Genomic DNA, 13,062 nt, shown 5'->3' with positions numbered 1-13,062 from the left:
TTTGGGACGAAAGTGACATTTTTGGTAGTATACCATTCTACCGTTGATTTCGAGTAGTGGCAGGAAGAAAGATCTGACCAGAAAACAAAACAGGCTTCGAATCATGGGTAGGAGTCGTTTTTGTAAACATTGCTTGATGTATATTTCGCTGTTCATTGAAGCAGTGGTGATGAAGGGTTTCGAAATCTTACTGCAGCTACAAATTGCTTGCCAGAACATAGCTTTCTTACCAAATTTTTCGACTTCAATCGATGTCTCGGACTGGTTTAACACTTGCCCTTCTCGCACCGTATGATATTGTGGTCCCGGCAAGGAATTGTAATCGAGTTTGAAAGTCCACGCATTTCGAAACAAACTAATGAAAACGGGTAAACAACTGCACAAGTGGTTAGGGAAGAGTGTAAACAACAGGACGTAGCTATAAAAATTGACAGATTCTGAACCATTGCGAAATGGCAGCGGTTTTTGGTTGCACCCATACTTTCTGGGACAGTCTTTAAATTCAAGGTCTTATATACAGAACATCTGAATTTCTTCTGGATCCGAATTCCGGTTTCGGTATAATAGGGTAAAGTGCGTTAAAAATTTTACAACATCACTTGAATGGGTGAAACGAACCCTTGAAAAATTGTCTAAACTGGTCTCAAAACTACTCCATTCGATAGTCATCATCAGTAGACGGCCGAAAAACTGATTCCGGGCATTATGGTTCCCGGTTTCCGATTCCGGACGCACCGGAAATAGTTGTCATATTGTCCCAAGTGGATCTTATTCACTTTTCTCAACGAAGGTTCGTCCGATTTTCACCAACTTAAATTCAAATGAAAGGTCCTGTGCTCCCATACAGAATTCCTGAATTTTCTCCGGATCCGAAATCCGGTTCCGGAATTATATGGTGCAGTGTGTTAAAAATTTAATACCATCACTTCAAAGGGGCTAAACAAAAAACCTAAAAAAATGCTCCAACCGGTAGTCATTATTAGAAGACGGTCAAACAAAGCGATTCCGGTGTACAACTTTGCTTCCGCCGTTTTTTTTTCAAAATTAAAAGCTTTATTGCGAAAAAGTGCTTACAGATGTATTATTCAAAGTATTGTCTGTCGCTAGCGACAACTTTCTCCATCTTTTTCCGGCAATTTTCGGATCCCGGCTCGAAAGAAGAATCCTCTTTTGACGCTATCCATGAGCAATCCATTTTTCCAACTCTTCGAAGGATTGAAAATGTTGATCTGCCAGGCCGTGTGCCATCGAACGGAATAGGTGGAAGTCAGAAGGGGCGACATCTGGGGAATACGGTGGGTGGGGCAAGACTTCCCATTTCAGCGTTTCCAGGTACTTTTTGACCACTTTTGCGATGTGAGGCCGAGCATTGTCGTGTTGGAGGATGACTTTGTCATGTCGCTCTTGAAATTGTGGCCGCTTTTCTTTTAGCGCACGACTAAGGTGCATGAGTTGCGTTCGGTAGCGATCTCCTGTGATGGTTTCACCTGGTTTTAAGAGCTCGTAGTAAATCACACCGAGCTGATCCCACCCCATACAAATCATAACCTTGGCGCCGTGAATATTCGGTTTTGCTTTCAAAGAAGTAGCATGCCCGGGCTTTCCCCATGATTTTGTGCGTTTAGGATTATCGTATCGAACCCACTTTTCATCACCGGTTACGATTCGATTTAAAAACCCCGTACGATTTTGTCTTTGAAGCAGTTGCTCACATACAAATAGACGGCGCTCGATGTCCCTCGGTTTCAACTCGTACGGCACCCAGTTTCCTTCTTTCTGAATCATGCCCAGGGCCTTGAGACGTTTTGAAATGGCTTGCTGACTCACTCCCAACGATTCGGCAAGCTTTTCTTGGGCTTTGGCACGAATCTTCATCAAGCAATGCTTCTACATAGTTGTTCATCTTTGAAGGTATTTTCCCTTCCACCATCATGTTTGTCTTCGACATCGAAATCACCATTTTTAAAACGATGAAACCACTCCCGACACATTCTTTTACTCAGAGCAGCATCACCGTAAGTTTCTGAGAGCATTCGATGCGCTTCAGCTGCATTTTTTTCGGATTGTAACAGAAAAGTAAAACTTCCCGCAAATGGCGAGAATTGGGCACATAAACAGACATTTTCGAGCGTGAATAATGTCACTGAAACGGCGATGACAATTCGTTAGGCACGGAAAACGGCGGAAGCAAAGCTGTACACCTGATATTTTCAAGCATACCACAATATGATTAATAAAGGGTGATTTTTTAAGAGCTTGAGAACTTTTTTAAACAATAAAACGCATAAAATTTGCAAAATCTCATCGGTTCTTTATTTTAAACGTTAGATTGGTACATGACATTTACTTTTTGAAGATAATTTCATTTAAATGTTGACCGCGGCTGCGTCTTAGGTGGTCCATTCGGAAAGTCCAATTTTGGGCAACTTTTTCGAGCATTTCGGCCGGAATAGCCCGAATTTCTTCGGAAATGTTGTCTTCCAAAGCTGGAATAGTTACTGGCTTATTTCTGTAGACTTTAGACTTGACGTAGCCCCACAAAAAATAGTCTAAAGGCGTCAAATCGCATGATCTTGGTGGCCAACTTACCGGTCCATTTCTTGAGATGAATTGTTCTCCGAAGTTTTCCCTCAAAATGGCCATAGAATCGCGAGCTGTGTGGCATGTAGCGCCATCTTGTTGAAACCACATGTCTACCAAGTTCAGTTCTTCCATTTTTGGCAACAAAAAGTTTGTTAGCATCGAACGATAGCGATCGCCATTCACTGTAACGTTGCGTCCAACAGCATCTTTGAAAAAATACGGTCCAATGATTCCACCAGCGTACAAACCACACCAAACAGTGCATTTTTCGGGATGCATGGGCAGTTCTTGAACGGCTTCTGGTTGCTCTTCACTCCAAATGCGGCAATTTTGCTTATTTACGTAGCCATTCAACCAGAAATGAGCCTCATCGCTGAACAAAATTTGTCGATAAAAAAGCGGATTTTCCGAATGGACCACCTAAGACGCAGCCGCGGTCAACATTTAAATGAAATTATCTTCAAAAAGTAAATGTCATGTACCAATCTAACGTTTAAAATAAAGAACCGATGAGATTTTGCAAATTTTATGCGTTTTATTGTTTAAAAAAGTTCTCAAGCTCTTAAAAAATCACCCTTTATGAGAAAGGCATCATTACATCACTAGGTGAATTAATACAGGTTTTGAAAAATATTCTTTAAATTGAAGTCAATTACGATGGTTTCAAAGTTACTTAAAAGATCAATTTTGGATACCAACAACCTCAAGATATGAATCTGGACGAATGGAACGATTTTATATCATAATAATTATTTTCAAGAAAGAGAACGTACAAATTTATTAATTTTAAAAACAGCAATTCTAGAGAAGATTTTGTATACTTTGATCGAAAAATGTTGAATCAGTAACCGTAACCAATAAACTCAGTAATAGTGTAATTATCGATCCTTCGTTAAAAAGCGTCGATAATCTTCGGAAAGTGTCCGAAAATACTATGGTAACAATACAGGTTGCTCCATCTTCCATTGAGTAAACTCAACGCTTATATCGAAAATAAAATATCGCGACGACATTGACATTGGCCATCCAGATCACCTCATTTAACCACCCCGGACTTCTTTTTGTGGGGTTATCTGAAAAGCAAGGTTTACGCCAACCAGCATAGAATTATTGACGAGCTCAAGGCAAGCATTCGTACTGAAATCGATGCTTATGACAACCCGAGATGCTAGAAAAGGTAATGGTAAAAAGGAGTCATTTTGTAATTGCTAATGAAGGTGGCTACTTAATTGATATTGTTTTCAAAAACTAGTTCAAACAAATTGTAAGGATCCAAACTGAATAAAAACACATCACTTATTAAAATCGATTGTTTTTTCTCAAAGTTATTCAATGTATACATACCGACATAAAAGATGGAGCACCCTGTATTTGTGAAACTTTTAAAAATAATATAAAAATACAGAATATCGGTCCAGAAATCAGGTTTATGAATCTAGTCTATGCTCACAGTTTGAGAGTTCAGGTCCAGAATTCAGATTCAGAATCGAAGTTTTGAATCCAGAATCCAAGCTCATCTAGGCGCGTAATCCAGGTCCAGGTTACAGGTTCAGAACTCAGTATTAGAATTCCGGTCTAGAACTCAGCTCCAGAATCTCAGGCCCTGTGTGCAGATTCAGGATCAGAATTCAAAACCGGAATCTAGATGTAGGTTAAAAATTCAGTGCCAGAATATAGGTCCAGAACTTCAAGTTCCATGGATCTGAATTTGAATCAGAATTTACCATATTACCGGTCCAAGTGCAGATCTGGACCTGAACCTGTACCTAGACTTCCAGTTACAGCACTGACACTATCCACCCGTTTTTTTTTCCTCTCTCATTCAAATCCGAATTTTCGTTCAGTTCGTAGCATGTTTTTCGCTGCTTGCTCGCAAATCGAAGATAAATATCCTCAGTTTAGTGCAAATCTAGAACAGTTTGATTAGATTTGTGCACTTTTCGCTGTGTGAAATTCACAGTAATCGAGATCAAGTGAAGCCTTCTTTGTTTTTGCGAAAAATGTGAATTCATACAATTGATCAACTAATTGATATTCGGAAGTGTTAAGGAACATGTCAGTTGTTTTCGTATTCACGACATCCAGTTATGTATCTGACATTACCCACCCGCCTTTTTCACATTATTATTTTCTGGTACATTTGTCAGATGAAGGGTGATTTTTATTAAAAGGCAGAGCAAACGTAAAAAGGCTTGTTTATTGAACGAAGTAGTGAATTGGAATGAAAATTTATTCTTCAAACATCAGGGATTACCTTGATTTGTTACATTACTGTAACTATGGACGACGTTTGGTCGGTTGTATTCTTAACACCTCCGCCCAACCGAATAATCCTAGCTTGTTCCTTAATTGTTCGAAAGGACCCAATCGCCAATCCTTTGGTGAAGATATCAGCAATTTGTTCTGATGTTGGCTTGTAAATTATTTTAAATACACCATCTTGAATCTTTTCACTTGAAAAACATTACCGGAAACCGATCGACGATCATCCTGGTCATTTCCCCAGTCAGCAAAGCCAACTAGTGGCTGTTCTTCACCATGCTGTTGATAAATCAAACCCATGTTCATTGTCCCCTTCAGATATCGCAATATACGCTCCAAGTGACACCAATGGACATCGGTTGGCATGGATTGACATCGACTAAATGTATTTACAGCAGCACTAATATCTGGTCGTGACGCAAGAGCTAGATATGTTAAGCAACCGACAAGTTCTTTATATGGCTTCTTTGTCACATCTTCACGCATCCTGCTCTCGAGTTTAAAATTAGGTTCCAATGGAACTGCCACCGGTTTGCAGTCTTCCATGCCAAACCTTTGCAATAGATCTGCGATATATTTGGGTTTACTAATTTTCATTGTACCTCCTCTCAAATCGCGATCTACTTTCAATCCAAGAAACAGTTTCAGATTCCCCATATCAGACATTTCGAATCGTTTCGATAATTGCCGTTTTAACTTCTCAATCAGGTCCATTTGATTTGACACCAGAATTATATCATCAACATATAACAGTAGTCGGTGTTGAACAGTCGTTCGCACCGCACGCATATAGCTCTTGGCTCCTGGAAATTTTTTCTGGCTACCTAGAGTTTCATTGATTCAAGGCTTCAGTCTTTTTCAAGGCTACCTGAATCACTAACAGTCTTTTTAAAGACTAACAATTAGTTAGCCTCTCTCAAGGCTATTCAAAGAGTGATATTAGATTGACTAAGAAATTAATCAGCCTTTTTTAAGGCTAGCTATTCAAAGAACTATTCTCCAAACTTCAAAATTCCATTCATTTCAAAAATGCCTGCGCCCAACCGGAAAGGCAACAAGCCTAAGGCTAAAAATAATTCAATACGGAATAAATCACAATCCGTTATTCAACATATTTCTAATAACATTCACGATCTTATAGAATCTGAATGTAAAAATAAAAGACAACGGACGGATTTCCCTTGCGTTGATCCTATGCCGTCTAACAATATTTACGAGATTCTTCCTGAATCCGATTGTAGCGACATAGAAGAAAATTCTTCAAAAATTCCCAAAATGGACGCTTGTCGTTCTGGGAAGAAACATCAATCTATGCCACCAGTGACGGTGATGATTTCCGACTTCAAAGCATTCCGTACTGAGCTTTCTACTTTCCTCCCGGAAGTAAAAGTCTCATTTCAAATCGGACGAAGAGGAGAATGTCGAGTCTTGGTTGATAGATTGGAAGATTACGAACGTCTTATTCGATATTTGTCCGAGAAACTTCATAAATTTTATTCATATGATATAAAATCAGACAGACCCTTCAAGGCTGTCTTGAAAGGCTTATCAAATGATCAAAGTATTGATGAAATTAAAAATGAACTAAAAGAATTGCTTGGTTTTGCCCCTTCCCAAGTAATACTTAAGAAAAAAAGAGCGAATGGTACTTCTAAACCACGCTCTGGAATTTCCCAGGAACTTTACCTAATACACTTCAATCGAAGTGATGTAAACAATTTGAAAACTTTAGAAAAAGTACGTTTCATTTCCCACATTAAAATTCATTGGGAACATAATCGACGGCATAATCGTATTGCAAACTTAACGCAATGTCGTCGTTGCCAAGGCTTCGGCCATGGAACCAAAAATTGTCATATGGATATACGGTGTTTGAGTTGTGGTAAATCGCATTCGAAAGACGTTTGTCCAATGAATGAAACCACTGATAAATTTTCATGTTCAAATTGCAATGGAAATCATAAATCCAATTATTTGAAATGTCCTGTCAGAGAAAAAATTTTAAACGCTCGTTCGCTTAGCTAACAAGTCAAATCAACGACCTTAAATTTACAGAACATACCTGAAAATCAAAAAACCGTTACAAACGCCACGCCTAATTCTTCTAAGGCACTTATTTCTTCGAATTTAAAACAAAAAAAAGGTACTCCCTCCAATTCGTCTTCTAACGAAAACAATTTATTGACAGGTAGATCGACCTCGTCATCATCTTCTTCTAATGTCAGTTATGCTAGTAAAACAGGTAGAAATCTACCACTTAACTCTTCTAATGTAAATAATCAAAACACAGAACCGCCTTGCAGTTCATCTTCTAACGAAAACAATTTATTAATGGGTAGACCGGCCAAATCATCTTCTTCTAATGCCAGTTCTAATGGCAGTCTACCTACAAATATTTCTTCAATGCCATTCGCTTCTTTAAATGAAATTGATTTAGGCGATATAACTGAAAATAAAATGATCTACCTACAAGAACAACTTTTTCAAATGATCATCCGAATGAATTCAACTTCATCATTTTAATATTATAATGAATTTAAAATTTAACAGTGATGTTAAATAATTATTTGAATATTTTACATTGGAATGCTCGATCTTTGAAATCGAGTGAAGATGAATTTTATAATTTTCTCAAAGTTCACAAAATCCATATTGCCATTGTGACAGAAACTTTTCTTAAACCAAATGTCAAATTGGAAAGTAGTCCACATTATGTGGTTCATCGATTTGACAGGTTTACTGGAATGGGTGGTGGAGTTGCCATTTTTGTCCAACGGCAAATTAAACATCGAATTTTACCTTCTTTCAATACTAAAGTTATTGAAAGCTTGGGAATCGAAGTTGAAACCATTCATGGAATTTATTCCATCGCTGGAGCATATTTGCCATTCCAATGCACCGGCGAACAATTAAGGCGATTTGCAAAAACCCACAAGATATCCAGTGGAATTGTAGGCAAAATAACAGTAATGGTAAAATACTTCATAATCAACTCTCAGCTGGTTACTTCACAGTTCTTCATCCGACTTGTTTCTCTTCCGTGAAAAACCCGTCTACAATTGATCTGGTTCTAACGGATCAAAGTCACATTTGTAGTGAACCGATTACACATGCTGACTTTGACTCAGATCATCTTCCAGTAACATTCAGACTTTCCAACGAAGCTATAATTAATCCAATTAGTTCTATATTCAACTATCATAGAGCTAATTGGTTGGATTACAGATCTCACATTGAAAATCATGTGGATCATGAAACTATTTTAGAAAATTCTGCGGACATCGACACAGCAATTTATAATTTGAATCATTACATTATCGAAGCTAGAAATATTTCAGTTCCCAAAGCTCAAACTAAATTAAATTCTGCTATCATCGAAGACAATCTTCTACTGCTCATTCGGTTCAATAATGTTCGTCGACGACAATATCAACGTTCTCGTGATCCTGCTATGAAAAACATAGTTAAGGATTTACAAAAACAAATTAAACATAGATTTACTCGTTTGCAAAATGAAAATTTCGCTAAAGAAGTTGAACAAATTAAACCATATTCTAAACCTTTCTGGAAACTTTTTAAGGTTCTTAAGAAACCTCAGAAACCAATTCCTGCTCTCGAGGAAGGAAATCAAATACTTCTTACAAATGGCGAAAAAGCTCAAAAACTTGCTCAGCAGTTCGAGAGGGTCCACAATTTCAATTTGAACGTTGTGAGTCCTATTGAAAATGAAGTCTCACTGAAATATGATCATATTTCAACCCAAGTGTTATCACCAGTTGACATTATTGAGACGAATTTTGATGAAATTAATTCAATTATTAGGAAACTCAAAAACATGAAGGCTCCTGGTAATGATGGAATTTTTAATATTCTTATTAAAAATCTTCCCGATGTTGCCTTGAGACTCCTGGTTGAAATTTTCAACAAGTGTTTTTCATTAGCTTACTTCCCAAAAAGATGGAAAAACGCTAAAGTAATTCCTATCCTGAAACCTGATAAAAACCCAGCAGAAACATCAAGTTATCGACCAATTAGCTTACTTTCTTCTATCAGTAAACTTTTTGAAAAAATTATCTTGTTGAGAATGATGTCTCATATGAATGAGAATTCAATTTTTTTACCAGAGCAGTTTGGATTTCGTCATGAACATTCAACTACTCATCAACTTGTCAGAGTAACGAACATGATAAAATCAAATAAATCTTCTGGGTTATCCACTGGAGTTGCTCTTCTAGACATAGAAAAAGCATTCGACAGTGTTTGGCACAAAGGTTTAATAGCAAAAATGTCTGATTTCCAGTTTCCTATTTATTTGATCAAAATGATTCAAAATTATTTAACTGATCGTACTCTTCAGGTCAACTATCAGAATTGTAAATTTGAATTGCTACCCGTACGAGCCGGTGTTCCGCAGGGTTCGAGTGTAGCTCCAATCTTGTATAATATTTTCACTTCTGATCTTCCAAATCTACCCGTTGGTTGTCAGAAATCGCTATTCTGTGACGACACAAGTCTGTTAGCCACAGGTAGAAATCTAAGAGTGATCTGCAGTCGCCTACAAAGGAGTTTAAATATTTTCAGTGATTATCTGTCTAAATGGAAATTAAACCAAATGCAGCAAAAACGCAATTATCTTTTCTCATAAGCCAAGAGCTTCTTTTCTTAAACCAAACAATAAACACATTCTCAAATTGAATGGCTAGGAATTGACATGGTCTGATCAAGCTAAATACTTAGGTTTAACGTATGACAAAAAACTCACTTTCAAGGATCACATAGAAGGAATCCAGGCAAAGTGTAATAAATATATTAAATGCTTATATCCTCTTATAAACTGAAATCCTAAGCTCTGTCTAAAAAACAAATTGTTAATTTATAAACAAATTTTCAGACCAGCCATGCTTTTTGCAGTACCAATTTGGTCGAGTTGTTGTTCCACCAGGAAGAAAACGCTTCAAAGGATTTAGAATAAAATTATGAAAATGATTTTGAAGCGTCTTCCCTGGTTTAGTACAAATGAGTTACACAGACTCACAAATATAGAACCATTAAATGTAATGTCACATAATATTATAAGCAAATTCCGACAAAAATCGATGCAATCTTCAATTGAATCGATTCGCTCTCTGTATTAGTTAGTAAGTTAGTATATAAGTTCCTTTTCCCCATTACACAATACAAGCAGGTTTAGAATTTTCCCTACACAAAAATCTCAGAATTGCGGAAGCAAATAATGTCCTCATGGTAATAACCAAATCATATATATAATAGGGCTGAAAAGTCACCACATGTGGCTGAACACCCAATTTAAATCTTAATAATTTAATTTTAACTCACATTCCAATAAAGTTATTAAAAAAAAATATAACAGTAAGTACAGGGTCCGGCACTCGAAGTGTAACCAACTTCAGACCTTGACGCCGGTAAATGCGACATATTCGCCCTTATTCTGAATAACGACGTATTGATTTTTCGATCGAATGTGGTTCGATCGAATCATAGCTACCTTTGATTTTGCTAGCGTTATGGAGAATACAAATGAAATACGAGGGAAAATACGATACGACGTTATTCAGAATAAGGGCGATTATCGGGAAAGTATTCTGGAGGTTGCTTTGAAGCCGTGGACAGACAAACATTTCGGTGGCAGACCATGGACGTTTCAGTAGGACTCGACACCGTCTCACAAAGCTCGAGTGAACCAAGAATGGCTGAAAAACAACGTTCCGAACTTTATCACGTCCACACAATGGCTCTCGAATTCACCAGATGCGAATCCAATGGATTATTCTCTTTGGGCCATTTTGGAGAGCAAAGTCCGAACTAAAAGATACACCAGTCTCGAGGCGCTGAAAAAAGTTATTGTCCGCGAGTGGGCCAAAATACACCTGCAAGTCACATTCGGGCAGCTTGCGATTCGTTTTTTGACCGTCTCAAGGCCATAGTCAAGGCAAAAGGTGGTCATATCGAGCAAAAGTGTATTGATTCTGAATTTTGTATTATTTTTACACATTTTGTACTTTGAATTAAGTAAAAGTAATTTTCCAAACTGAATTTATGGCCTTTTTAATTGGTTACACTTCGAGTGCCGGATCCTGTATACAACAGATTCATTTAACGTAATCTTATACAAACATGTGTCCACATTGGATCGCTTGAATCCGAGCTTCTCAATGAATAAATTAAATTTATCGTTCCAGCTTTTTGGAGCCTGTTTCAGACCGTATAATGACTTTTTCAGATGACATACAAGATGTGGATTTGTGTTCTCAAGCCCCTCTGGCTGTGGCATCTATATTTCCTCCTTCAGTGAACCGTTGAGGAAGGCAGTCCTCACGTCCATCTGGTGAATAAAGAATTTCTTCTTATTTGCCATAGTCAGAAGCGTTCTAACTGTGGTTATTTTGGCTACGGGTGCATAAGTATCCTTTGGCCACCAGACGCGCTTTGTAGCGATCTACGTTTCCACTTTGGTCTCGTTTTAACTTGAACACCCATTTGCAATCCACTCTGTGAGCTTCTTTCACGTTCCTTTTCCACCATAGGACGGTAATCAGGACAGTCAATCCGTTTGTGACCGAATTTACCACACTCGAAACATCTGAAGCCGTTCTTTCTCCCAGCGAACGCTGACTTCACTTACGGAATCTTCCGATTGATCAATTTGATTCGCACGTTTTACCGACTCATCCATTAGTCGTTTCTTCACATATTCCAATGCAAACTGTTCCGGTTGAATAGTTTCCAATGCTGTAATCAAGGCTTCGTACGACTTTGGTAGCGATAGTAACAATTGACAAACAACATCTTCCTCCTCGATTTTCACACCGGCAGCCTTAATTACTCGCAATACTTTTTCAAATTGTAATAAGTAGGCTTTCATGTTTCCGGCTTCTTTCAGTCGTAACTCCTGAAATTGCTTCTTCAAGAATAGCTTGGCGGCGATTCTAACATGTTCAAATGCATTTTTCAACGCGTCCCAAGCTTCTTTTGCCGTTCGTTTGTCCTTGACGTAGTCCAGCTGGTCCTCAGATATTCGATGAATGAGCAAATTTTTGCACTTTCGGTCTCTGGCCATTCGCTCTTCGAGTTTCTTCCTCTTTTCTTCCTTGATAGCCGCTGTGTCCTGCGGAAGTTCTATCGCGTACTCTTCGTTTTCTATGGCGTACTCTTCGTTTTCAGACAGTCCAGCAAATTTTTGTCTTCCATCAAAATTTCAATACGGAATTTCCAGTTTCCGAAATTGGTTCCATCAAACAACCACAACTTCTCTTCGAGGCTTCCGTTACTTCACTGGACCCATAACCTTTTGAAAGGTAGAGCAAACGTAAAAAGGCTTGTTTATTGAACGAAGTAGTGAATTGGAATGAAAATTTATTCTTCTAACATCAGGGATTACCTTGATTTCTTACATTACTGTAACTATGGACGACGTTTGGTCGGTTGTATTCTTAACAATTTTTGGCTGGTATCTTTTCGGCCACACCGTTTTCGACGGATCAAGCGTGAATCGTGTCTTGTGTCATTGTCAAACTTGTTCAGTTTGGACTTCAGTTCTGGAGTGAAGCCCAACCAGAACTAGTGCCAAATCTACCAATACTTCCCGAAAAAGTAACTATTTTGTTTGTGGATTATGGGCCGGAGTCATCATCGGGCCGACATGCCATGTTTCTGTCTGGACTGGGACTGTTCCTGTTACGGCCACTGTTTGTTCCACACAAAATCTAGCGAGGTTGGTTAGCTTATCTTCACCAATAAATCAAAGACGACGCGTGTAGGATGGGATAAAACTTCTGTGCAATAAAATTGAAGCTTGAACAAACCTATTGAAACTAACAACATCCGAGCAATTATCTGTTAAACATTGAGCTTATTCTAAACCGTATTATCAAATTATTGTTAAGCATTGTTTTCCGTGGAAAAAAAAACTGTAAATTATTAGATTTCATAGATCCGTCAAAGACGGTAATAAGCAGAAATACGGGAAATCTGTCGCTACCGTTCAAACTGATCACTTCATACTTTTGTGTTCTAGTAGTACATTAAACTTATTCGATTAATTATACAACAATACTTACATCGACTCCATGCTCGGTGTAGAAATCACCCGTTCCCATCGAAGCGTACAGCTTGTAGCCCATCTTGTGCAGTATTCTAATACATGGTAGAAGTTCCATTTTGTGCTAAAACCGGAACAAAACATAAGTTAAACCCCAC

At 38.0% G+C, this 13,062-nt stretch overlaps 1 protein-coding gene across 1 annotated transcript in view; it reads right to left on the bottom strand.

Moving 5' to 3' along the window:
• LOC131425619 (CAD protein) overlaps window positions 1-13,062 on the bottom strand; it is a 62,038-nt gene that overhangs the window by 28,890 nt on the left and 20,086 nt on the right. The window contains exon 4 of the mRNA XM_058587645.1: window positions 12,924-13,028. Within this exon, the coding sequence (XP_058443628.1) occupies window positions 12,924-13,028 (105 nt within the window). The remainder of the gene's footprint in view (window positions 1-12,923; window positions 13,029-13,062) is intronic.

The sequence above is a fragment of the Malaya genurostris genome, chromosome 1, assembly GCF_030247185.1.
Source record: "Malaya genurostris strain Urasoe2022 chromosome 1, Malgen_1.1, whole genome shotgun sequence".
Lineage (NCBI taxonomy): Eukaryota > Metazoa > Arthropoda > Insecta > Diptera > Culicidae > Malaya > Malaya genurostris.
The sequence above is the reverse complement of the archived record's forward strand: the minus strand, read 5'-3'. Positions and strand labels throughout refer to the sequence as shown.